This window comes from Amblyomma maculatum, chromosome 4 (assembly GCF_055883805.1).
Source record: "Amblyomma maculatum isolate TAMU_Amacu chromosome 4, ASM5588380v1, whole genome shotgun sequence".
NCBI classification, from domain to species: domain Eukaryota; kingdom Metazoa; phylum Arthropoda; class Arachnida; order Ixodida; family Ixodidae; genus Amblyomma; species Amblyomma maculatum.
The window spans coordinates 29509266-29536546 of NC_139347.1; the positions used below are offsets into that span (position 1 = coordinate 29509266).

General features: G+C 45.4%; 1 protein-coding gene across 1 annotated transcript in view; it reads left to right on the plus strand.

The window, feature by feature from the left end:
* Positions 1 to 27281, plus strand: part of LOC146190562 (transient receptor potential-gamma protein-like) — a 42254-nt gene that overhangs the window by 549 nt on the left and 14424 nt on the right. Inside the window, exons 2-13 of the mRNA XM_084599808.1 lie at positions 1647 to 1887; positions 14865 to 15209; positions 15484 to 15654; positions 17275 to 17509; positions 19027 to 19179; positions 21042 to 21181; positions 21310 to 21425; positions 22206 to 22496; positions 24717 to 24912; positions 24986 to 25180; positions 25314 to 25355; positions 25792 to 25975. Of these exons, the coding sequence (XP_084455934.1) occupies positions 1647 to 1887; positions 14865 to 15209; positions 15484 to 15654; positions 17275 to 17509; positions 19027 to 19179; positions 21042 to 21181; positions 21310 to 21425; positions 22206 to 22496; positions 24717 to 24912; positions 24986 to 25180; positions 25314 to 25355; positions 25792 to 25975 (2309 nt within the window). The remainder of the gene's footprint in view (positions 1 to 1646; positions 1888 to 14864; positions 15210 to 15483; positions 15655 to 17274; positions 17510 to 19026; positions 19180 to 21041; positions 21182 to 21309; positions 21426 to 22205; positions 22497 to 24716; positions 24913 to 24985; positions 25181 to 25313; positions 25356 to 25791; positions 25976 to 27281) is intronic.

The window sequence follows — 27281 nt, forward strand, 5'->3', positions numbered from 1 at the left end:
TCCAGTTGTGATGTATGAATGCGAGAGTTGGACTGTGAAAAAGGCTGACCGCCGAAGAATTGGCGCGTTTGAATTGTGGTGCTGGCGAAGACTCTTGAGAGTTCCTTGGACTGCCAGAAGATCAAATCAGTCGATATTGTCGACCATAAACCCTGACTACTCATTGGAGGGTCAAATTCTAAAGTTAAAGCTCAGCTACTTTGGTCATCTGATAAGAAGAGAGGAGTCGCTGGAGAAAGATTTGATGTTGGGAAAGGTTGAGGGTCGCCGGAGAAGGGGTAGGCAGCTAACGCGATGGTTAGATGGCATCCTCGAGGCACTGCAGATGAAGTTATGTGATGTTAGGAAGATAGTGAGAGACCGGAAAGCGTGGCGTGACATGGTCCATAGGGTCACGAAGAGTCGGACACGACTGAACGACTGAACTGAACTGAATCTTTTGATGACCACGGACGACCCTATCGACCACTTATTTTCACATTTGAATGGTATTGGGAAGTACGCAGTTCATAGACTCGGCGCAGCTAGAGGTAAACATGGTCGGTTAGTTGTGTCTCGCCGAGTGCAGACGTTTCGACATGAATACCTGTCTTTTACAGTACTGACGAAGCCACATACATTGGCAACGACATTGGCACGTATATAGTTATTCATTCCTCTTGTAACTAAGCTCCACATCAGAGTGGCTGTAGGTTTCTTTTTTTTTTTTTTTTCGGCGGCATCGCAAAGATTTTAACGAGAATAGAAAACTGGGCAAGTCGGTACGGATTTATTTTGTTGTGGCACCACAGGGACGAGGACAGATACGGTGATATGTGGCTGGAGCATGATTTAGAAGGGATGATCACGAAAGTACCTCGATTAAAAGAAAAAAGAGCACTTGGTCTGTCTTTCTCCGTATCTGTCCTCGTCCCTGTGGTGCCACAACAAAATGAATAGCAAAGATGCAGTAAGTATGTTCTGTATGCAGGTCGGTCAAAGCTGCAGGAAAGCGATCAGAACCATGTGCTACAAGGAATTACTTCACAATGTGAATGAGAGTATACTTTCATATTTTAATGAGAGAATCATCAGTGTCGCTACGGCAAAAAAAGAAATAATCTGCAGCATCGGCTTCTGCGCGAATCCCCACCTGCCAACCTTCACAGGTGGCAGGAGGAAGGTGATGTTTAGAGGGCCTTCTCTTTCTCCGCCTGCTATCTGCCGCGTACGAAAGGGAGCACATGAAAAGAGCGCAATTCTCCTCTCCGCTGGTAAAGGAGGCTAAGGTGAGGTGGAACTAAGAATGACTCAGAAATAAAAATGAATGACCCAGCAAAACGAATAAAAGAAGCTATTTGCGAAAACAAACTGTATAAGAATGGAACCGGAATAGGACCAGAATCCGAACAGGAATAGAATCAGGTGCGAATAGAGTCCAAAATAGGCACAAATTAGTCAGTGAGAGAAAATCACCCCCATCACTTCAGTTGACCACTCTCAAATTATTTTGGTACACGTGCGTGTGCCGGTACGCGTTCCCCTAGACGCACGGAGTTGACATTTGAGTTGATCGTAGACCTCAAGGCAAATCTGATTCGCAAGGGTCCAGTTTCACGCATGCGCATACGTGCCGACCAGTGCCTCCTCCGGCGGTGGATGCGCAGGTACCTGCAGAGCGCCGATGCCGGCCTGAGCACGCTGAACTGCAACTGCACCGACCCGCTGGGCCGGTCGGCGCTGCTTATGGCCATCGACAACGAGAACCTGGAGATGATCGAGCTGCTGCTGCTGCACAACGTGGACACCCGCGATGCCCTGCTGCACGCCATCAGCGAGGAGTACGTCGAGGCCGTCGAGCTCCTGCTCGAGCGCGAAGAAGCCACCCGCAAACCAGGGCAGCCAAACGTGAGTATCGCTTGCCACGCACGCCCTGGCGTGCTTTAGCCTACGTCGTGCACGCGGGAAAATGCAACGTGGTCGTACCGACGTGAGGCCTGAGAAGAGCGTGAGCACTTGCAGTACAAATCAGAGCACACATTGTCTGCATGTGTCTGCATTCATCCACTTGGGGCACCTACGGAGTTCATGTTTCCACATGGACATCGTGCCTGTTACACCTAGACGTGCTGCTCTTGAGCCCCCATCACTGCCCTTCGTCTTAGAAAACTGGTTTTGTCATGTTTTTACTAGCCAGTTTGTCAATAACCCACTCTCAATGTGCTTTAAAAAATTGGCTACAACTTTGCTCAGCTAACCGTGAATATGCAAAGTGAATGCTTGCTTTAGCCTTGTGAAGTCTTGATTTGATTCTATTAACCTTTGATTTAGCTGTAATTATTACACTTAGGTGCACACGCATTGTTTGTCTACAGTTGTGGTCCCGCTGCCGGCGTTTTGCGATCCGGACAGCTCGCTCTTCCTCAATTTCTGACGCTATAGCTTCGCGCGCTTGCCACTTGAAAAAAAAAAAATGCCAAGTGTCCGTCTATCGATCAAGCAAGTAGAATTCTAGGCAAGTGCACCGAATGAGGGCCGCCTCAAAGCGCGTGGCTTAAGCGGTAGTATATTTGTTTTAACAAACATGAAAGCATTGGAGGACTCATTTTGCAGTAATCTCGACATTGTCAGAGTTGTGAGTGAGGATCGCATGGCTCCGGCAGGTTGTAGCTTGCATGTGACATGGCCGGATACTATCGGCGGCTTTTATAATGTCACGATACCACATGATCAGGCAGGTGCTTCCAACACAGGCTACTCCTTTGTGATTGGAGGGTCATATGGGATTTAAACCGTTCAGGAATCTTGAACGACGAGTAAGACAAGCTATACTCCTAGCACGCTCAGGCAATTACTGGCGGCTTGATTACAGCGAGGCTTTGTAGGCATCTATGCCGTATGATATTTCACATTACTGGATAGCTTACGGCAGCAGCCCGCTAGAATACGGGTGATATAATAGAGGCAAATATGAGGGGTTAGAGAATAGATGCGAGTGGCAATAGTGCGTATATGTTAACGAGGATCCACAGGATGACCCGCATGCCCGAAAATGTAACCCTTTAATAACGGAGCTTAAGCGTCCTCCTCCTTTCCAATTTCTTTCATTTTGAAAGTTCATTCGGAAAGACCACAGTGGAGCTTTAATCTATTAGTGAAAGCAGTATAATGTCAGTGTGTATCTCCTTGAGAAACATGCGGCTTATATGTGTGTACCAAGGTACCATTTACATAGCTTTCTTTTTTAACAGACAGTAAAATAAAACTTTCCGAATGCAACAGCTAGTGCCCGACAGCGGTGCAATATCCTCGTCCTGAAACGAGTCTTAGCAAAGAAAATCCTCATTGCCTCAAGAGCTCTCTCCACAACAAGGATTTGTGTGAGCACTAGGCGAAAGAGAATGTAACATGCTTAACACGTGGTAACTTTTCTATTCCACCTATTTATTTTCTAAGGAAAATAAAGCCACTCAAGCTGTAACTTGTTGCAGAAGTATCAGCCGGCTGTTTTTCAACGTGACCTACAACATCTGAATTCAGTTATCTCTGGTTCTAATGCTTAATAAAATCGCTGTTAGAGTATTTACTAAGCAATTAACTTTAGTGAACAAAACATACTGCAAAGTCGACCACTCGACACTTACCAACCTCAGTTTCCTCTGGCTTGACCGCTCGATCTTTCAAAACTTTTGTTACGTTTAGCTATGACACCCGGCATACGCAAACTGGTTACGTGAGGCAGTCGCTCACGTAACCAGTCAGCAAGCTTGTTCCACTGCACTGTAGTAGCTTATACTAATCATCATCATCAGCCTGATTATACCCACTGCAGGGCGAAGGCCTCTCCCATATTTCTCCACTTAACCCGGTTCTGTGCTAGCTGCATCCACTTGACCCCTGCGAACTTCTTAATCTCATCCGCCCACCTAACTTTCTGCCGCCCCCTGCTACGCTTTCTTTCCATTGGAATCCAGTTTGTTACCCTAAGCGACCATCGGTTATCCTCTCTTCGCACTACATGTCCTACCCATGTCCATTTCTTCATCTGCCTGTTAGCCCACGTCGGAGTACTTGAGATTAAAGGGTATTCCATACAGAGTAAGAGCAATCCTCATTGAAGAAATACTAGTTAGTCGGCTATGGCCTAGTCTGGGGCTCATCGAGGTGAACCAGTGAAGTAGTGCGAATAGCGCGAATTCCACAAAGTTCAAATAAAGCACGCAGCTGTGCGTCCGAGACTTTATTCTTACTAATTTTGGATAAAGAAATTGCGTTTTTGCAGTTAGTGGGCTTCCCATTGGTACAGCTAGTAAAAAAAAAAGAAACTCACAAAATTCGGTATTGCGCTCAAGCGCACCACTTTTAAAGCACCAGCTGTCACCAATCATTTGAGCCTTTTTTTCCTTTTTATCTCTCTCTTTTTCACTTTTTATCCGTCCAAACACTTGCATTCAGGGGACTAGTTTGAACATTACGCCAAAGACTAGTCAGCTCTCGTTTTAACGAGGTCGTTATGACCTGAGGCGCCAGTCGGTGCGACCTTGAGATAAGCTCTAGAAGTAGTTTAACGAGCGCAGAACGAGGCGAACTCGTCTAGGCACCTAGCTAATTCACCTGAGTCTTCCCAACACTCTGTAAAGGCGACTTGTCTCGCCTCGGCTCCTCCCTTTGACGTCCGCTCGGCGCCGCCAGGCTGAAAGCGAGCACGTGATCGGGAGCGCAAAGCACCCTTAAGCCACATCGATCGCGCCTTTTCTCAACCCCAGCAACATGTTGTTTCTCGTACGCAGCCATTTACAGCCGCGCTGCCTGATCCCTCCTTCAGACGTGCACTTAAAGAGAGCCGGCCAACTCCTGCAACTCGGAGCGCGCGTTGAAAGCTTCCGAGGGCCACTCGTTTAATCTAATCTTCTCGCTGCCCCGTCGTCGGCACTTATCTGAACGAAGTGGGACTATCGTTCTCAACGCCTATACAAATGTAACGCACTTGGATTTAAGTGAGAGAGCGCCGAGTCATACCCCTGGTTTTTGAGCGCACTTGCCAGGCTGCAAGCCCACTCTGCAGGCAAAACTTCGCAAGCCATGATTGCTGCCTTCCTGCACGGTAGCACAGAAGCGTTTATTATTGTTTGTGGACTACTAGAAAGGTCCTAAATTAACACGTCATGTTAACAAATGGGCTGTACCAGGCCTGTAGTCAAGAATTATTACGTTCCAGTGCCTACATCACACTACAGTTAACAACGGTTTCACAACACGTGAACTAGTGGGTGAAGGATTAAGTCTTCAATAAATGTGCTAATAACAGCAACAGGAGAGCGTACTTAGGAGTGCCTCCTATTTGCACTATTTCATTAGAGAGCCCTTTGTCATATATACTCTTATCCATTTCGTATCCTTTTCTTTTTGTCCATCGAGACACATGATTCAGCCATAACATCCACAGACGAACAGTCTCCAGAGACCTATGGAGTGGAAACTAGGCAGTTACTCCACTTCTGCATATTTACCGTTCCATATTACATAGGTTTTCCATTACCGTTCTCATCAATAAGTAATAAAAAGGGTGATTTTTTCTCAATGTTAGGCGATAACACCGTTCCTCAGTGGTGTAGCCCTAACTTTACTGATATGGGCTGGGGGGGTAACTACCCATTGCCTGACTAACGCGATAGCGTTAAATGCCTCGCTACCCAGATAATCCGCCACCGGCGGCGCTGTGAGCGAAGGCAGGGTGTAGGCTATCGCTATCGCGTCATACCCTTAAAGGCGGATTTTTTAAGTATCCCCCATAATTTCTTTTTATATTGCGGTCCCATGAACCTTTTCATTTTCCTACTGATAATCTAAATCTTTCCACGAACTTAAGTCGAGAAGAAAACATAATTTCATTTGGGGACTTGTTGCCAACAGACGTTTTATAGACTCGGGGAAGTCCAAATCATTTTGGGTTCGTTGGAATGTGTTACCAAGCAAATATTCAAGCACAGTCAGCAGAGAAGGGGCGCAATTAAAGGGCTGACCTTTCCTTAATGAAGAATAGTTGTTTGACCGTGTCGGGCTCAAACAAAGGAACAGGCGCGCGGTCAGAGGGCAGCGAAACGTGATGCAATCAAAGAAGGTCGAGGATTTCGACGCGACTGCTATCTTTGAACATGCGGCACCCGCTTCCCCACACGCTTCTCGGGTTTCGCAGTCCGGACGAGCTCAACTCCCTGATTGCGTCGTGGCTCCGAAGTTGCTAATTAAGGTGTACTTTGGGAGAGCTCGGACTCCAGCGTGCCAAGAGTCTAGCCAACCATGGGAACGAGTCGCGCTTCGCCAAGTGAAGCGCTGACCAAATCTCGTAGCCTGTGATTGTAAATTATGAACGTAATACCGGGTTAACGCTGCGTTTTTTGTTCTCGAGCGAAAGTCAACAGTGACAGCTCATGCAGTTTATCTATCTCGTAACTTCTCCCGCAGCTCTGGCGACCTCGGGGGAGACTCGTACTTAGACATCGTCTTTCGAAACCGGGCGTTGGTCGGCCACCTCTAACGCGTCTCCTGCCTTTTTCGATATCACGAAGCTTCTGTCATGAATATCAAGCACTCGATGCTACTTGAAGAACTGTTACGTCTGGGAAAATTAAAAGGGCCTTCTATACATGTGTTTATGTTTATTTCGCTCTCAAATATGTTCGCTTCATGCATCGCGGAATGAAAATCTTCAGGTAACTGCCACTAAATATCACACTATAAGAAATGGAAACGGCCCTTTGAGATCTTTAGAGCTACACTATGTAACAATCCTTTTTTAGAACAACTGAACAATGATAAGGGACATATTACGCTTACTGAGCAAGCTGAATTTTCCCTCGAGAACCTAAGAAGCATTTCGCACTATTTAATTAGAAACAGGATCCTTCCCCCCCCCCCCCCCCCCTTCCCAACTTACTCTGCAGTAGTAATGGAATGCAATAGTAGAATTATCGCGAGCTGCTAGACTCCTAAAAAAGGATATAACATGTAAAAGTATGACAATTTAAAACTAGCAATCCCCAAAAGAAGAGTCAGATCACTCCAATCCTGTGTATTGCGAACACCCCCTCCCCACTTTACACTATGCACCCTAATCTGCCTTATGCGTCATAAAAAAAAAAAAAAAAAACAATAAGTCAACCATCACCCTTCCATCTCTCTCCTCTTTTTTTCTCCCTTTATTTCCATCACCATGTGCAAAGTTGAAATCACGGTTCACTTCCTTGCCCTTTCATTTATTCCATTTGGGACAGAAATATCTCATAATTACAAAAGTTGACCTCGTAGCCACTGCATGCTTCAAAATATGGCCTCAAGAGGAGCACCATCATGTGTCTTTTAGAACAAGCTGTCTCTGCTTAAGGTCGAACTTTTTCTACGACAGAAGCAAGAATCAGTAATGAGAAAATGCTGCCGGTACAAGGGTATCTGTGCTTACAAAAAAAAAAAAAAAAAAAAAAAAAAACGACGTACATGTTTGGTATATGTTGTGATAGACGCTGTTGCTGCATTCTACGGGACACGACCGAGGAAGACCATAATTAGTGCAACCCTCACTAGCAACCTACTGGCGAATATTTATTGCGCAACTTTCTGAAGAGTATTCAGGTGCACTGTAGCTCTTTTTTCTTTAGACATTAGCCGATTCCTCGTGTGTGTACAAGATTTGATATCTAGAACTTGGAGATATGTAGCCATAGTCATTTCCAAGGGGGAAAAAGGTAAATGATGAGGGTTATATGATAGCTTTATACCATGCAACTTCTTACACAGAAAATGCTCTCATATGGCAGTCATAAGAGCGTTGCACATTGCACGCATGGCAAAGGCTTACGTAAAGAGTCGGTGATAATATATAAAAGAAGAAGCTCTAGCAGAGAGGAATGCGTAATAGAATTGATCACTGCACACTTAGCAACGCTACACGTGGTGTGGGCATCGGCAATAAAGAGAGATTCTGGGCCTCGTGGCAATCCTGGCCAGCAGCTCTGTAGGGCTTTGAGATTGAGTTGCGACTGCTTTCTCAGAACTCCCCTGCACTATAACCCTGTTTCGTAACGCTTAATTACTACTCAAGCGGACTCTCTTTCACTAACTCTCAGCCTATTTTATGGGATTGAGCGTTTGTGGTGGAAAATTTCATCGCGAAATCTTTTGAGAGCCCGGGACAGAACGCACACAAACACGAATGAGAAGGCAATGCAAGATGTGCCAATCAACTCTAGCTAGACTTTAAAGAATTAGATTTCACGGCATTTGTTAGTGGTCATCCATCGTTTACTTAACTACAACGTATTATATTAAGTAATAGTGATTAATGTTAAAATTTCTTGGCATGACGAGCTGTTCTGATTGGGCAGGTGCAGAGCTTCAAAAAGAAAACTATATAGGCCATGAGTATCGCATTTAAATGTTGTTTGGGGTTTCGTTGAGCTCTTTATTTGGTTTATTGGTAGGACTCGTCATCACGAGGTCTGTGTCTTGTCGGCGGCGAGATAATTGCCACTTAACCATCGTGGAGGACGCAGCATGGCATTCTTGTCGTTAGATTTGTGAACTGTTTCGCATTTGTAGTAGTTCTTGCGCGCGACGGAAATACCTATTTAACCATTCAGCTCCCAAAGCCGCGCGATGGCAGTGAAAAGCTTTACGATAGCAAACTACAGGAGTCAAGCATACTGAGCCCGCAGAAATGTTGAGGCGCAGCAGGAGCAATGTCTCACAATGCATGAATGTGTTAATTATTCCAGCGGTGCACATCCATGCGACTAATTTCGCGCCTTTTTTACTTTGTTAATGTCATAGGTACCGGCCGTTCCCGTCAAAACTGTCTATAAAATGGTATTCGATGCATTTTTATCTTTTTATTATTTTCCGACCTCTTATTGCAAGGTACGTCTGGATAGAGTTAAAAATGAAAACGCATGCCTTGTAATTTTTCTGCCACGCTATGCGCTTTCAACACGACTGACGTACACGTTGTCACTGCATCGTAGTCAGCGTTAATGAAGCCTTTCAGAGCTCCTGAAAAATCATGCTCTCCTATTACGAAATATAATTAGTGCAGGGCCGGATTGCATCCACGTGCGGTGCTCCCCCAACTCATCGCCATCGCTAGTCTGAATACGTCATCCTCTTTGGAAAGCCACGCAGCAACAACGCTCCTACGTAATGCATCAAACTACGCAAGTTTTCGTTCAAATCCAGACATTTCAATTTATTCAACCTTTCTTGAACATTAAAGTCTTGCTCGCTTAGAAATCTGAGACACATGACAATATATGGCTCAACCCTTGTAGCCTGAGCTGCATTCAGGTCCAAATTTCCTGATGGTTGCCTACCACCAAAATGCATGTTGGCTTTGTTGCACGACATGATGAAGCCGTTTTCCTGCGCATAGTAACTTGTAGAGCAGAAAGCGATTTCGTTAAAGGTATTCCAATCGGAAGTAAAACGTTTACCCTTTTCTCTGAGATTGTTCGAATGTTCAAAATTTCTCGGTATCAATCGAATACTCTTTTTTTCACTTCGGTAAACGAATCCCATAGTGAACATACTTCAAACCACATCAAATTCATCTGTAGTTTTCGAACTGTTTCGTAATAATCGGCACTAATTTCGAAATAACACGTTGTATTATGTTCAATAACTGCTTGGAAAACAGCGCCCAAGCTCCAGCGCCGTCTTGTATACGGCCGCGCCCGATCTCTGCGGAAAGAGCTCATAGTTGCGACGTAGGCCATCTTGTGTTGGAACACATAATGCTCATATATGTCCTAACTAAAGTGAGCGGGTCTTCTGGCCGGGTATGCAGTACTTTTTTTTATTAGTTACTAAAGGCTAATGATAACTCTTTATTTATTGCTTCTAAGAACAAAGTATCAATGCAGAAGTTTATATTGTTTCGAAACACACCTGACTGAAATTATTACAGCAAGCTACCGTTAACATGAAGTAATTTTTTTTTTTCCCACTGGCTGTAAAAAGTAACTCGCGCAAAAACAAGCTTCCGCGTGACAGTCATGCTACTTCACCGACAATGACAAGTCTTATAGAGCTAAATTCGGTCTTCCCCTTGAACGCTTAACGAAACATATGATCCAGCACTTAGACTCGTGAAATTTTCTTCGAAGGCCACTAAATTATGCAAACATTTCATCTAGCGTTTTTTTAGGACAGTCTGGAACGTCTGGACAGAACCTTTACTCCTCAAGGCAATGCTTAGTAGGTAAATTAGCCTTTACTAATTAATTAGAAATAACGATGAAAAATACTGCAGACTAGACCACATAACTCTCAACAGTCCTCAGTCGGTTGCACTGGACTAATACATTTTGTCGTTAACATACAGTGTTTGCACTCCGTGTTTTCTATAGGCGACATAAGTTTCGCTTCTTTAAACAACAAAGACTGCAATTACATTGCCTATAGCGTCGGCGCGAGAGGCCTTTTGTCCCTTTTTAAAATTCGTTTTGTACCAGTATTCGCACAAGTACCCCACTGCGGTGGCGCAGTGGTTATGGCGTTCGAATGCTGTACATAAGGGTGCGGGATCAAATCCCTGCCGCAGCGGCAGCTTTTCAATGGAAGCGAAAACAAAGGTGTCCATGTGGTGTGCGATGTCAATGCACTTTAAAGAACCGCAGGTCATCGATATGTCCCGAGCTCTTCACTACGGCGTCTCTCATAGCCTGAGTTGTTTAGGGACGTTGAACACCATAAACGAAATTTATTTTTATTTATTTTCAAACTAAACCAAACCTATTCACATAGCTAGCGAATAATTTCGCAATCATTAAATTCGTAACCGATTTCATCTTTTCAGTATTCGATTCAGTCTCAATTCGCTTTTTCACCGCGCAAATTCGCATTTCAATCGATTTCGAAAAGGCACTATTCACAGGTCCCTACTCTTATAGGGTTGCGGCTGGCATAAGGGAGTATATAAGCATATAGGTGTACCGCAAAAGTTGTTAACTGAGATGAACACTCCCAGCCCTTCACCCGTACCATAGGACTTGCGGTGCTAATGGTCAGACAATAGCCACATGTCGTGGACAAAGCCTTCAAATGCTGCTACTACCGTACCATGCACAGAGATTCACTGAAGTCTATGACGCTGTAATGGTGCGTCCCTGTGTATGCGAGCGACACCTTGTGTAGGCTCCTGTATTTGGGAGGCTGTCCACGGTCAAATGGATCAAACGCACAGCGCTTGATCAAGCCATCCATGGGCTGTCTCAGCATTCTCGGAGAATGCCGTTTTATTGTTTCACGTTTGGGCACGTTTTGCTGCTTATTTATAGAGCAGGCCGAAGCGGTAATTCATCATGCCTGTTGCGTGTATCACTCAGCATGCACAGTACGTCAGCTCGTTCGCGCGCCTTTAGAAAGAAAGCCTCGGCAGCGAATAAAGGCGCTGCATAATGGGACACTGGAATGCGAGAAGGTAAAGCAGCGTAGAGTCGCTGTCCCAAACTCAGAAGCGGAAGACAGCGGTAGCTGAGGCACTGCTAAGAAAGACAGCTCTGTCATCATCATCATCATCATCATCATCATCATCATCAGCCTGATTATACCCACTGCAGGGCGAAGGCCTCTCCCATATTTCTCCACTTAACCCGGTTCTGTGCTAGCTGCATCCACTTGACCCCTGCAAACTTATGACAGCTCTGTAATGCATTTCAAAAGTTGTTTGCAGTACTACAAAAGAAAAGATACGAGGACACCTAAGTTCCGTCGTGAAGGTATGACGCGACAGCGCTTCACACACGTGGATGATTTTTATTTTATTTTATTTTATTTTTCACTTTTTTTATTTTCTAATTTTTTAAGTTTTTAATTTTTTCTATACACCGCTACCTATCATCAGCAAACTGAACAGTTTAACACCATTTAACGCCCGTTTCATATCTAAATTAACTGATTAATTACACACTCTAAATTTTCTTAATTAGCATCATCAAGCATTGGCTTTTCATTCTGAGCATTTTGAAGCGTTTGAACCTCCTTTTCATTTTTTTCCTTTCTTCATTAGTTACTTCATCATTTCAATAATTATTTACAATAACTTTCTTAAATTCGTCATCGCATATCACACATCAACGAATCATCAATCGCTAAACTCGCAAATTACCATGGTAGGAATTTTTTACGCAGCCCCCGATTATTTCCGACACGCGGTGCCGACTGCTACACCGGCGGCTTTTCGACCGAACGAGCTATATAGGCTATCGCTTAAATTTGTTTTACAGGCCAATCAGAATGACGCAGGCAAAATTACTGCTTCTATACTGGGGATATTTGCAACGATAAGCGACAAAGTCAAACACATCAGCGAAGAATCTACATGGAAACAGTGTGTCAGCATAAGAGTACGTGAAAGATTCTGCATGCTTATCTAAAGCACGTGAGTGAGGCTTTTCAGGACGCTTCAGTTCTTCGCGCGGTTTTTGTAAACACGCAAATAGATTAATTGTCGCTGACGGGGGCTTGTTGAAGCAAATAATTGTGAACTCAAAACCTGCAAGCACGTTAGTGCTATACCTTCTTCATGGCATCCTCTGAAGTTACGCAAACGCACAGAACATTGCAAATGCCACAACCGCCAGCTCCATTCAAATAGTGTTACACTAGATATACTATCACCGCAGCTACTGCCTACTGCGACAGTGCCCGCTCTTTTGCTGCCACACAGCAAAGCAGACCATGTAATGCGAAAGCACAGCTCCTAAAAAAAAAGTGCTGTTAAAGATCGCTTTATCCGCTTTACAGACCTCTACTACATGGCTCTGGACAATGCTTACGAGTCCTGTCCTGTAGCTCTTATGGTATGATATGCCCTCCCCTCTTTTCTTCGGGCACTCTCTAGAGCAGCGTCAGGGCCATGTACCAGGGGTGCAAGGCTGAGCGTAATATGATATGACTCGTGGTTCTCGAGAGCACTGCAGGCCCCATTCGACGCCGCGAGATGACCACGTCTCGTCCGCGTCTGACGCTCGGACACCAAAAGAAAGGCGTCGAAGCACGCCTGACAACAATGGAGCTCATTATGCTGCCCCGCGTGCCGCCGTGCCGACTTCTGCTGCGCGACCGCAGCTGTCCTCTGCAGATGCTTTTGTCGGTCGCTGTATCCCTCCATTCCACTCCTCCGCGTGCGGCGATCGACTATGCGCTCTGCTGTCTTTCTCTTTCGATCCGTCTGGAACGGCTGAGCGAAGCGTTTTTCGCGCTACGCACGTGCTGTTCTGAATTCATAAGAGCACTCTCGTCAGAGGATATATATATTGACTATAATGACGTCGATATGCGCGGGGAACGTGCACGGGTGAGCTATGCAGGGGCGGATGGGTAAGCACCAAGAACGAAGGGAAAGAAATGAGGAATGTGTTGAGGCAGCCCTTCTCTATCCTGCCAGCTCAAAGAACGGCTTTCTAATTACGTTTTCTCTGCTGACCTTTAGTCGTGCACCGCGGGAGGCCCGGTCCGCTTTTGCCTCGCTCTCCATCGTCTCTTTTTAATCACCACCCCAAGATTGCGCTGTAAAGCACTCAACTGGGAGGAAAATTTGTAAGCAGGCCCATTCTTTACCTCCTTTCTTTCTCCTGTCATCCCTGCGGCGCTGCCGAGGTATTTAGCTTTTGAGCTCCGCCCTGTGTTCGCTTGCGTGTGTCAGCGCTCGTCTAATTGTTCTTGTCAATTTCGCACAGCATTCCATCAGCCGGGGTCTTTCTAAGCATACATCTTCTCGCCCCGGAGCAGGTTATTTACCATTTCAGTGACCTAAAATGTCGGCCTTACGGAATGTTCCTTCAGTGAGCGACCTATATAGAATCGAGCTATTATAAACTTTTACGATTAAATGGCTCTTCTTTCTCAACTATGGCAACCTCTTGCAAGCCAAATAGTCTCTGTTCTTGTGGGCGTGTAAGAAATAAACGAGACAAAACTTAAATTCCTCTCTGGCATTTGGAAACGATGGGTGCGAAAATGGATTTGTAGGTGGTCGATAGAATATAAAATCTATAAAATCATAAATGAAGACTCTTCTATGACGGGTGCACAGATAAACCAGCACGTTCGGTAAACTTTACTCAGCCATTGCCAATTTTCGTGCTTATTTGCAGAAAACTGACTACAAACTGTCATGTTGAATCTACAGCGCAAAAGACAGTGATTAAAAAGACTACAAGATGGTAGCTATGCATTCTGAATGGCACTTCACCGACTTGCTCAAATGCAATGTCCCTAAATACAATTCTTTTCTCACTGTTCTAGCGGCTCTTCAAATCCGTCTGTCTTCCTGTGTGATTGATTCCAGTGATCGCGCGGGCATGAAACTAGCAAGTGCAAAAAAATTAATAAAATCTATTTAGAATGCCATCTTTATGTACCTTTCCCACCACACTGTGTGTAACAGAAGCACCATGCCGTTTTATAAGCTCCCATAATCATCGTCATCAGTCAGACTATACTCACTGCAGGGCGAAGGCCTCTCTCATATTCCTCGAATTACCCAAGCCCATACTAAGTTTTGTAATTTAGGAGAGAGTTAGGACCACACCTATGGCAACATCTCACTCTTCTCTGCAGTGTGCAGCTCGCATAGTTGTGACAAACATATACCATCTGACACTTAAACCATACAAGCTTGTTCACGTCACACTGACATACTGAACTTCAACACATGCAGAAGACATGGATAGAGGCGCCTATACTACAGATAGTTGGTTGCAGCTTGCTGCAGTAACCGTTCAGATATGTCTGCGTCTTTTAATTCGTTTGTCCGCGGTTTCTATGTCGAATGCGTCGAGGGCTGCGCAAGATTAAGCGCCTAACAAGAGACTCGCTGCATGCCTCCGCAGAGCTGGGAAGACATCGACCACGAGACGGCCGCCTTCACTCCGGACATGACGCCGCTTATCCTGGCGGCGCACCGGGACAACTACGAGATCCTCAAGATCCTGCTGGACCGCGGCTACAGCTTCCCAGCGCCGCACGGCGTGCGCTGCAGCTGTGCCGACTGCGTGCGCGCCCGCTCAGAGGACTCGCTGCGGCACTCGAGGTCGCGCATCGACTCCTACCGGGCGCTGGCGTCTCCGTCGCTCATCGCACTTTCCAGCAAGGACCCCATCCTGACTGCGTTCGAGTTGAGCGGAGAGCTTCGCCGTCTCGCCTACCTGGAGCACGAGTTCAAGAGCGAGTACCTGGTGCGTTCCGCATCTCCCCTGCCTAACTGCTGAAAATCTGGGCGGGAGATTCTGTATTGCAATGTCTATGAGTAAGTACCAGATAGATGGCACGCAGCTGCTATAATAAGGGTTTTAACTAGTTCGGTGGTTCGTCACGAATCTCTTAAGAGTCACCTGTTGCTTTACTATCTCCCTCTTGAAAGGCTGTCCAGCTTAACACGTAACTATGCGGTTCCTTTCAATGGCTCTCTGTCTTCGACGGCGAATCACCTGCCTGTTTGAATGAGCGCAGGAACTTCGTCGCAAGTGCCAGGACTTTGCCACGGCGCTGTTGGACCACACGCGCACCTCATACGAGCTGGAGGTGCTGCTCAACTACGACCCGACGGGGCCAGCCTTCGAGCACGGAGACCGTATGCACCTCAGCCGCCTCAAGATGGCCATCCGCTTCAAACAGAAAAAGGTGAGGGTGATGAGCATCTGGATGTGCCGGCGATGAACTCAAGGTGCGAGTGCTGCAGAATTCATCCCCGTAAAGCGTCCTTGCTACTGGGGATGAATTACAGCGTTTCTTCCTCTACTGCTGCCGTAACGTCGTGTTTTGAGCAAGGTTGTCTCCTTGCTCTTGATTCTTTGTCTGTTTCTATCTTCTCCTTCATCAAAGCTGCACTTGTCATTGATGTAGCCTCATACCTAACCGACCATATATGCAGCGTTGCACCTAATTGTTTACGCAACACATGTAACGAAGGCGTCAATGTTTTTCATTGTTGGTCAACTGACCGACAATGAAAACCATTGATTGCGAACCAGGTCAACTGTGGCACAGCGCACGCAGTTTAACGGCTGCCACGAAAGCGCCGTCTGTAAGCTCAAGAACAAACATAGGCATTTCAGATCGTTATAATATATCGGAGTTTTCTCTTTACACCACAATCGATAGTCCATATAAGCCTAGCCCCGGTAGCCATTTCTCATTCATAGATTCAAAAGCGCTGTAACATAGTGAAGGCTGTGCAGCCTTAGGCATAGAACAGCGATCCTCATCACATCACTTCTCCTGAAATACCATTTCTGTTACCCTTGCTCATATATCTTGTTTCGATAGGTATTTTTCTAAGACGCTTCTTCACTCTGATGAGAACTTTGATTAACATTCCTTCCTTTCACCTTTTATTTAAAGCTCCATATGTTGCTCCCTCTGCATGCTTAGCGTCGTCGCGCTTTTTGCAAGTAGGTAGGATCATTATATTAAACCGTATATATGCGCAACTACGCAACAAGTCAACTCGCCATAGGTCAATAAAACAAGACAGGCAGTGCAACTTATAGGCATGAGCCTACATTCTTCAAGATTTATTCGCTACTGTGAGCGGCACTACTGGTATATCGCTTTTTTTTCGTGACAGTTTATAGAACGAAGCACAAGCCCATTGCTTCTTTTCTGAGTCACGTAATTCACGATGACCTTATATTTAGGAGATCGCAGATTTAGGCTTTTGTTTTCATAAACAAAGGAGAAAAAAGAAGCGTGAAACGACGCTCATCGTTACGGCCACCCGAGATAAAGCACCACATAATCCTTGACGCTTTAGCGCTCCGCTGTGAACTTGTCGACTAACTCAAACACTGAAAAATGCGGAGCAACTAAAGCGTAGGGGCTAACTCGTAAAATGCGAGCGTAAACCTCAGCATTTCTGGCATGCTTTGACAGAGACGGATTTGAAAAAAACTTTATCGGAAGAATCTCGTCGATATAGGGCAAAGTTCTATAAAACCCGTCGTTGTCGGTTAAGCTTCACGGAAGTGAAAGTTTCGACCCATGAAAAAGTGATGTACCTTTAAAAGAATAAACAACGAGCACTTGTTTTTCCCTATGTTCCTACTGTTTCTTATTTCAGTTCAGAAAAAAATACAGGCGCTTTTCAAGTGCTTGAAGAACCAATCTTCACCTCCAGCCGTCAGCCGCTTCAGTAATAAACCAATGTTCTAGTCTTTCGTGCTTGGCTTTCGCAGCTTTAGATGGTTTTCACCCTCCTCACGGCACCTTATTTATCGATTTCGCAATCTATTTTCTCTGCAGTTCTGTGCCCATCCGAATGTGCAGCAGCTGCTGGCATCCATCTGGTACGAGGGCTTGCCGGGCTTCCGGCGAAAGAACATCATTCTGCAGTCTCTGCAGATCCTCAAGATCGGCCTTCTCTTTCCCGTCTACTCGGTGGCCTACATCGTGGCGCCCCACTCGAACTTCGGCCGAACGCTGCGCAAGCCCTTCATAAAGTTCATCTGCCACTCGGCCTCTTACGTCACCTTCCTCTGTGAGCCATCTTCTTTCTCGAGGCTTTGTCTTTCATCGCACTCGTGCTTAGAATTTCTTCTCAATCAGTGTGTTTTCCAGGGGACGACATAAGGCCGCCATCTTAGGTATATATCTATATGGCATAAGTTTATACCTACGTTCATCTATAACTAGGACTCAATAAACTATTACACCGAAAAATAAGCGCTTTCGGGGTGGCATCATCTCAAGCCATCGCTCGTAATAAGCACTGTATAGCTTGGCAATAGGAAAGAAAACGAAGAACGGCACATATTTTATGAGCAACCTGTCTTCCCTATACCAATATTTGAACTGCAACTCCCCCAAACAGCTACAAAGATCCAGGTGTGGATGGGGTGGAAGATGGAGTTAGGAATGGAATGGTAGGGTAGGCATAGGCAAAGACTGTCGCTCTTCCATCATCCGACGGGTGGGGCATGTAGGGAGACAGACAAACTATCGATTGTTTTGGAATATATGTGTATTGTCAAAGCGTGCTAAGTACTACGGGACTGCCATATGAGCTTCAAAATGCCTTTAACTTGAGCTTGGTTTACCAGAGTTCAGCCCTTTTCCGAATGTGAAACGCATTATATTCGTTGTACTTCAACTGTTGACGAAAAGACATTTGCGTGAGGCATTGAAAGCGAGAATGGCTATGGTGTCACCTGATCTGACAAGTGTAGCACGTTCGATGACGTCATTACAATTCAGCAAGTTGGACGGATAATGCCCCTCATGTCAGATAAAACGCACCTTAACAAATTGAAGACATGAAGCCTGAGCTCAAATACTTCGAAACTATTTTTTTTTTAAACATCAAGGCAGGAAAAACGTTAAAACTGCAAATTTAAGAAGTAATGCTGTTGCACTCATTTTCTTTTGATGCCACTTCCATGTCATTGCTATTCTACGATAGCGGTATCTGTCCGTGCTTTGCTCTAAGTAGGACTGGCTCCCTTGACCATAAACGTTGGGACCACCGCGCTTACCATTGTCGCATCAGTCTTTGACAAGCGCTGTGGACCGCAGTTCGGACGGTGGTGCATATTGTCATAATGTCCTTGGGGATATACATGCAATGAGAATGCAAAATAACCGAGAAATGCTTAATTTAACGGTGTGGGTTTCAAGATAAGGTAAGCGTAGTTGGGTCATTTGCGCAAATCAGATTAGCCATATTGCGGAACTAAGGTGGCCGCACCTGGTACAGGACAAGATTAATATAGGAGACGCCTCTGTGATTCAGTGGACGTCGTTAGGGTGCGAGTAATGATTACGATGATAGTTGCCTCGAGAGAGAGAGAGCCTCCCCATTACAACCGCAAGCAATACATCATTCATGTAGTGTCGAATATAATTCACTCTTTATTCTTGTTGCACAAAAGCTCCATAGAGCTATTTATATGTACAATCTTAACGACACGTTCAAGCAAATTTTAGCACGAACGCAGAGAATAGGGAAGGGAAAATTCTCCCAGCTGACGTGAATCTCTTCGTTTCTCCTCCCTTCAGTTTTGCTGATGCTGGCGTCGCAACGTATCGAGACCGTGGTGGTGGAGTGGTTCGGCACAGACGAAATGAAGCTCAAAGTGCGTAGTGATATTACGACCAAGAGAGGAGCGTCCCCAAGCATTGTAGAGTGGATCATCTTGGCTTGGGTGATTGGTGAGTACGGACGTCTACTCTCTTACAGTCTTCGATAGGGTTCTTGTATAGCGGCTACGCAGTTGAATTTATTTACAACCTGTTACAAAACTTAGCCAAAGCAAACCCTTTCTTGCGAGTGCAGATGTATTAATTACATTCAACTACTTCAGATGATGAGTCAGAATATTGGTTGAGAATATTTACAGGAATGTCAGTGCCTAAGCCATGGTGACAATTGGCTTGAACTTTCTCCTAGGGTTAGAAATTGTGGTAAGGTTACCTTGATATAACCTGTCTCTGGAAACCCCTGGTGAGCTTGTTACGCTAGTGTAAGAGGCGAACGCTGAGGCTTATTATTTTTAAATACATTTGGGAAGTTCCAATGTACCGAGTGTCACAGCTAGCCTTATGAGAGTGAAATTTGGCCAGAATTGGGTCAATACTGGCTAATTGCGTGCTTATAAAGAAAGACCACAGTGATGTGTAATTGTGATCATGTAGTGAATTGTTGTCTTGGAAAAGATGGCTTCGAATGGTATGTTTATAAAACCCACGAAAAAGCAGGCCCACTGGTGTTTTTACAGAAATTAAACATTTGTTGTTTTACACATGCAAGTGCACGACAAAAATCACGTGATAGCTTTCCACCCAGCTTCCTACAATCCGAATCTGCTCAGTTTCGGTTTCGTGCGGAATTTGCGGCGGATTTCATCGCGTAGCGGGTCTTTAGAAGATGAGTTACGTTGTTTTTTTTTTTGTTTTGTTTTTTTTTTTTTCATTTCAAAAGCTGATGAGACATCGTTTCACTCACAACTTCGAACTCCCCATTGACACTAGACACAAACGATATGATTTTGTAGTTAATTAGTTAGCTTTAGTAGATTAAATCCACCGCAGTAAGAGCTCGTTGCTGAAAGCATTTGTTTCCTTTTTCAAACTCCCTATCTGTATGAATTCTGAAATTGCACTGAAACGCACCGTTTACATTTATACATATATGTCATACCGTTCACTAAAAGGTCTAAGTCGTCGCTGTATGCCTTTTTATAACATCTTTCTGAGAACGCGTTAAGTGTTTCGTTAAAGGCAGCGCATATAAAAAGAGACGTTGTCAAGCTAGTAGTAAATGCTTTACTGCGAACAGCCTCCATAGAGAGTTAGTTCATAGAGAGCCCAACCTCGATGTTCATCACGTCTGCCGTCACCACACAGCCAAGGCTGCACGAGAGTTCCTCGTTCACAAGGGGCGGCTTCGTCTCATTTACGGCTAAGTACAGCCCTTTAGTCATTGCAGACACGGGGCCGTAGTTAAGGTCGCCACCGTCCCACCAGTCACAGTCCGCGGCCGAGATTGGACGTACTCGTGGGAACAGACGCAAAAGCTCAATAATCCAGCCGTACGTGAGTCCAAACGCGAAGCCGCCAGTCTCAGCATTCCAAGCCTAACATGTTCGCTAGCTCAACATATCGTGTGTTTGGAAGTATGGCAAGCGTTAAGAGGGAGAAATTAGGCATAGCTTCTTCCTCGGTAATGCCTAGAATTTCTGTGGAGTCGGCGCCTGCTCGCACAGTCAAACAGCTGAGGAAACACTGCCCAGGAAACATCTAATGACGGAATAATTCGCGCTAAGCAGTATCTTAGCCGATCAAGCTTTTTCCTCGAAAAATATATTTTGACATTGCAGGCCTTGATTCCTGTGTACTATACAAATACTGAAGCAATACAGTGATGGTGGAATATTCCGGAGAAATGTTTGCAACATAATTGTGTTCGCTAGATCTGCTACTCTATAGCACTCAACACTGTACTGGATAGCACCCTAGCTCCATTCATAACCCAGTGTTCATTTCTTTTATTGATGCTTCATTTTTTGTTTCAGGTTTAATATGGAGTGAAATGAAGCAACTATGGGACCTGGGTCTGATAGAATACGTCGGTGACATGTGGAACATCATAGATTTCATAACGAATTCTTTGTACGTAGCCACAGTGGCTTTACGAGTGATAGCTTATTTGCAGGTAAGACTCCTTTCTGACTCAAACTTCCAACTGATTCCGCTACGAGGAATCGTTGTGTGATGATGCGATAACGTGGTCATACCTTTCACTTACTTCCCTCTTTTTTTTTTTTTTTTTTCCCGGCGTAGGTTCAAAAAGAGATTGCTCAGAACACTGGGACCGCGTACCTTCCCCGAGAAAAATGGGATGCCTGGGACCCAATCCTGATCGCCGAAGGCCTTTTCGCCACAGCCAATATCTTCAGGCATGACTGCTATTTTTGGACCCACATGTTCTGGCAGCGAGAAACATATTGCTCGGGAGAAATGCGCTCCTTGTCTAGCCTATACTATAAGACGATACCCGGCTCCGAAGGAACGCCGAGATTGAGAGTCGTTTCGTTCGCTATCGTGAGAGCTTATTGCCTTTATACGCCCATACCTGAGTGTATCTTATTCATTGAGAAGGCAATAGATGTTCAATCCAATTACTTGGCGCAACGCTGAGACTGCCGAGGAAGGCCAGAAACAAAGGTAACATAAGTTTGAATTAATGACTCGGCCGCTTTTTCAAGTCTTGCACGTTTCGCGGTTTGCACGTTTCGCGGTTTGCACCCCAAGTCACGCTAAACTCATCTTTTAAAAATGTAGGCACTGTATTTAACATTATAGCCAATCTCTTCGCAACTCGTAAACCAACAGCACTTCACCTTTTTTTTTTTTTCCGTTTTCGAGAGATTTCTGCATTTTGATCTCGTTTTCCAGCCCAATTTCTTTGATCGAATCATCGCATACGGGTCTGTGGGCTCCTTTAGCATATTTGCAAGATTAAGTAGAAATAGGTCCTAAGAAATGCGTGGAAAAGCTTAAGGCCGGTAAAGTCTTCATTGCCCTTTTGATTTTTTTTTTCCCCCGTAGGGGTTTTCTCCAAAACCTTCTTTGTCTTCCGATATCGATCGTATTATTCGCCCATTTTCTTGCGAACCTGGTTTTTAACAATCTCTTGTTGCCTTTTCTTCTTCTTCTGCCTGTCCCTGCATTCGCAGCTCCTTGAAACTGGTGTACATCTTCTCGGTGAACCCTCACCTGGGACCCCTGCAGATCTCCCTGGGCCGCATGGTCATCGACATCGTCAAGTTTTTCTTCGTGTACACCCTGGTGTTGTTCGCATTCGCGTGCGGCATGAACCAGCTCCTCTGGTACTACGCGGACAGCGAGCGCCAGCTCTGCCACAAACTCAATCGCGACGCCGGCGGCTACGCGGCGGGAGGCGCCGCTGGCGGTACGCCCCTCAAGAGCGACCACAGCGTCTGCTTCACCTGGAGGCGATTCGCAAAGTCAGTAAAGGACGCTCCTCTCGTGCCGCCTAGCCATACTTGAGATATTAGTGTCCTCTAGCGACGGAAGCCGCTTCTACATGGTCAAACTGTAGTGTCGTTTTTTCACGCCACTCCAGTAGGTCTTCCTAACCCCGCTGGGGTGAGCTTAAGAGCAACGCTAATGTTGCTTATTAAATTATTAAAAATAATTATCATTAAAGAGATTATTAAATGGTCCGTTGTTTGTACCTATCAATAAGGTTCTGTAGCTCTTGTCGAAACTGGCTTGATAATGGGACAAAGAGATCGCTCCAGTATTGAACTAATTTTTAATGCGAAAGACTTTCTATGCTCATGTAACAAAATCCCGTGCGCGACAGCTGTGCACGAAAGGTGTGCGCAAGATCTGTCACATTCCGCGAGATTGCGTGAGATATGTTCTTGTCTAGCGTTTCTGTCATCTGCAATGCCACACCTGAACGCGCGCCGAGGAACGCCGCGCGACAGGAGCGATGGTGTACCGTCCAAACTCACACTTGCCTAAGAAAGAGTGATAGATACTGCGCCTTTCCTTGCCTGTAAACCAATTATATTTCAATGTATCTCTGCTATGAATGCTGGTAAGAGGCAAACGATGAGAGGCAAATTATGAGAGAAATGGTGGGCTCTCGCCATTCTCGTCTTAAAACACATCTAAGGGGCCCTCTAATTTTTTTATTTTTTTTACGGCCCTGGGCGCATATATTCAGAACTATGCAATGCAGGAAGTATCGCCGTTAACTTTGACACTAGGGGTGTGCGGTTATTGAAAATTTCGAATACGAATCGAATGCGCATGTGGGAAACAAATTTTTTCGAATATCGAATCCAGTATCGAATATCTGATCAGGAAAAGAAAAAAACGGCAAGTTGAAAAATAGCAAATATTGTTCGTCTCGTTTATTTTAGACTGCGCATAATATTTGCGAAAAAAAATTAAACTAAAATAGCACAGGAGCGCATACCCTGCTGAAAATTCGTATGAATTTTATGCACGATTCCGCAAACGGTTTATTGCACAGGAAGGACCTGCCTGGAGCCCGGTGGAGCTCTCGTGTTGCTGCTGAATGCAGTAAACTGTCGGTCATTTGACCTTCAATGGGCCAGGAAACAATGTCTGAGTTAACCGAAAGCTCGAATAGCAATTGGGCAAAACTGCAGAAAACCGTTTGCATCACAGTATTTCTTCTTTTTTTTTTTAATAACACCTGCACTCTGGTTGTCTGAATTTGAGATGAAACCGAATTAAGAATAATGCTTTTTTATCAATTTTGGTAAATGTTTCGCTTTACGCACACTGCTGAGAATGCCCTCTCTACAGAAGGAAAGGTCCTTGTTGACAAAACAGCCCCGTCGCGTTTTGAGGACGCTTCACTGCACAGTCTACAAGGGGAGGCCTCGTGGTGAAGGGTTCAATGCGGTGAACGGGCTGGTAATTCGGGAATTTTCGGTGTATTCGATAATATTGAATGCTCAGAAAAATTCGAATCACAGTTTTTCGAATACTGATACGAATCGAATAACAAGCATATTCGTTGTTGTTGTGGCTGTAGGAACAAGGAAAAGAAAATGCGCGGGTCTGCTACTGGCTCTGTAGCTGAGCCACCGCCGGTGCCTCGTGCGGAGAGAGAAAGTAGAGAAGAAAGAAAAAGAAGCGGTAGAGAAAGACGCGCGCCGCAACAGCCGTTGTCCACCACCTAAGTGGTGGCGGGTGCAATGACGGCCTACAACAGACAAATATTCGGAGGCTGGCTAGCTCCCGCCACAAGCAGCGTTGACCCACCATTCCAGCCCCGAAGGGCCAGGAACAGCCACCGAGTTCAAGCATATTCGGTTCGCATGGAAATTGTTGCTATTCACTCCAGTATGTCGATTAAATTTATTTGCATGCAGGTCACGACTGCGTTAGTCCGTCTCTCACGTCTACGTGGCCTCATCCTATAACCCCTTGTTAATCATGTTAAGGTGTCAAATCCTGTTGAAGAAGCATTTGTGTCTTAGTCATGGTACTGGAAGCCCATTATTTCAACAGGTGTAGCGCACCGACCAGATAGCCTTTCCTGACCATCGACTTATTGTTAGCGAAACTACAGCCCACGTATCAAGCAGAGTCCGTTAGTAGAAAGTGGGGGCTTCAGTCTCAAACACTGCGTACCCAGTATAGGAATTCTTCCTTGTTTGGTTTCTTCCCCGACGCAGCCTCTTCGAGTCATCGCAGACTCTGTTCTGGGCGAGCTTCGGTCTGATCGATTTGGACAACTTCGAACTGTCGGGGATCCAGAGCTACACTCGCTTCTGGGGACTGCTGATGTTTGGCTCCTACTGTGTCATCAACGTGGTCGTGCTCCTCAATCTTCTCATCGCCATGATGAACCACTCCTACCAGATGATATCGGTGAGCGCATTGCCATTAGACAGGGCCCGCGCAGTGTTTCTACACGGCACGTCTCTCCTTCTCCCTCACTCAGGAGCACGCCGACGTGGAGTGGAAATTCGCCCGGTGCAAGCTCTGGATGAGCAACTTCGAGGACGGCGGTACGGTCCCTCCGCCCTTCAACGTAATCCCGACTCCCAAGACCGTAAGTTACTTCCTCCGATGGTGCTACCGCAAGCTTTGCGGCAACTCCCGGTCGGCCAAGAAGGAACACCTCAAGACAATTAGGGTACGGAAGTCATCTTGTGCCATAGTCGCCGGGTGCTTGCCTGTGCCGGGCGACATTTGAGTTTCTCGTTCTTGAAAATTGTCAAAGATTCTCTGCCAACATTTTGTCATTATGTTTGTGTTTCTGCCAACAGCGAAAAGCCAGACAAGCCAGCGAGCGAGATATGAAGTACCAGGTGAGCTTAGTTTTATTGATATCTCCTAGATAAAAACAAAATCTCGGCAATATGCCTGCAGCTATTGCTCACCCTTTATTTTTTTGTATTTAGTTTTGCCTCTTTTCACTTTGCTTAAGTGATGCTTCAAAGTTTCTGTTTGCTTATTCCTGTGTATTTCAACTTGCAGACCAGACCTATTAAAGAAATATAGCTTGGTTCAGTTTCTGAGCTCTATTCAATTAATTGAGTAGGAATCTGCAAAGTACCTTATTCTGCTCGCGGTCTGCCTGTATGATCCACAAAAAATCGACAATTCGATTTAGAGTGCGTATTTTACCATTATTCCAATATACTGTCCCTTGTCTTACATTCCTCGACGCGAACATATCATATTTTCGCCTCGTCCATACCTATCCCATCGTGAAATATTGCTCACTACCATCCTTTCCTGCAGACCATCATGCGGAACCTGGTGCGACGCTACATCACCAGCGAGCAGCGCAAGGCGGACAACCAGGGGGTGACGGAAGATGACGTCAACGAAATCAAGCAAGAGATCTCGTCTTTTCGGTACGAGTTGCTCGAGGTGCTCAAGATTGGCGGTTTCAACACCTCCGGAGCCAGCGGACAAAGCCAAGGTGCGCCTTCCTCTCCCCCGATGCACAGTATCGATATCATTCAAAACTAGACAACGTCACTGAAAATGAAGCACATCTGTTAAGCTCGTGTCTTGTGCTTCTCTTATCATGTCCTCTGTTCTCGGCTAACACGAAGGGTACGCTTCAACATCAGCTAACGCCATTCCAGCTAAATTTCTGTCATCACTCACCGGTGCAGTCACCAGCTGGTTATAGAACACAACTCCCTTTCATTTTCTGTGATTTATCCTTGAACAGGAATTAAATGAGTCAGCGTGCGTTACATATAGACTGTTAGAGGCTCTGTCAGTATGAAACATGCAATTCAAAAGAAAGCGAAAATAGTCGTATAACACTCAAAAAGATTTCTCTGATGACAAGAGAATGGAGCTTATCGGTCTGCACAAAAAGGGAGATCCACTAGCTTGGTAACACTGCTCGTGATAGGTAAAATCACCCAGTAAACATTCCATAGAACATCAAGCAGCAAATGTGGGTCATCGCGAAGCAGTGAATCGCGACCCAGTCTCGCGAACCACGTATCCATGACTATAACAACAGATGGCGTTACAAGCACTTCACCTAATGTAAGGGTCGGTGGACGCGATTTCAAGTCACTGAGTTCGATTTCGGTCTGTCGTGCGAACCCTGTCACACAGACACGCCGGCTTCGCTATCGTAGTCGCTGTCGTGAGTCGACAGCGACAAATTTGTGTGAACTTGAGCAAAAATGACATCTGGGTGAGTTGTTCTCAAGGAGCAACGGCAGAAGACAAGAAGCTCTAAGTCAGGCTTTTTTTTTTCTCGTATTCTCATTCTTTTCGTGTTTTCCAGCGACTGGTAGCGAGATATTTCTCTCAACAGCAATATCGAAAGGAACTCATGCGCTCTTTCTCCGACAATGATGCGCGATCCTCGCATAAATAAAATGGCTTGTGTGCAGAAGCAAGCCAGCCGTGCAGCATCATGGCTGACTTGTTTGAAATCAGCATCCGTCCTCATCTAAATAACAGCTTAACTTCGTTTCAGTGAGGTATATCACAAATCGGGGTAGCGCGCATGGGTGAATATATGATGCATATTTCAGTGCCTGGCGGTTATGCGCAGGCAGAAATGAGCTGCCCCCTAGGCGGGGTGATAGAGAGAGAAAAATATAGCAGCGTGAGGCTCAAAACGTCTAGCGTATATATTTAGATACGACGAGTCTGCGCTTGATCACCTTGAAGATTGGAGCATTTTTAGTTTACGATTCGTATTTCTTCTTTCGTGTTCCACTGCGTTGAAGCTGCTAGCAGGAAACACCTAT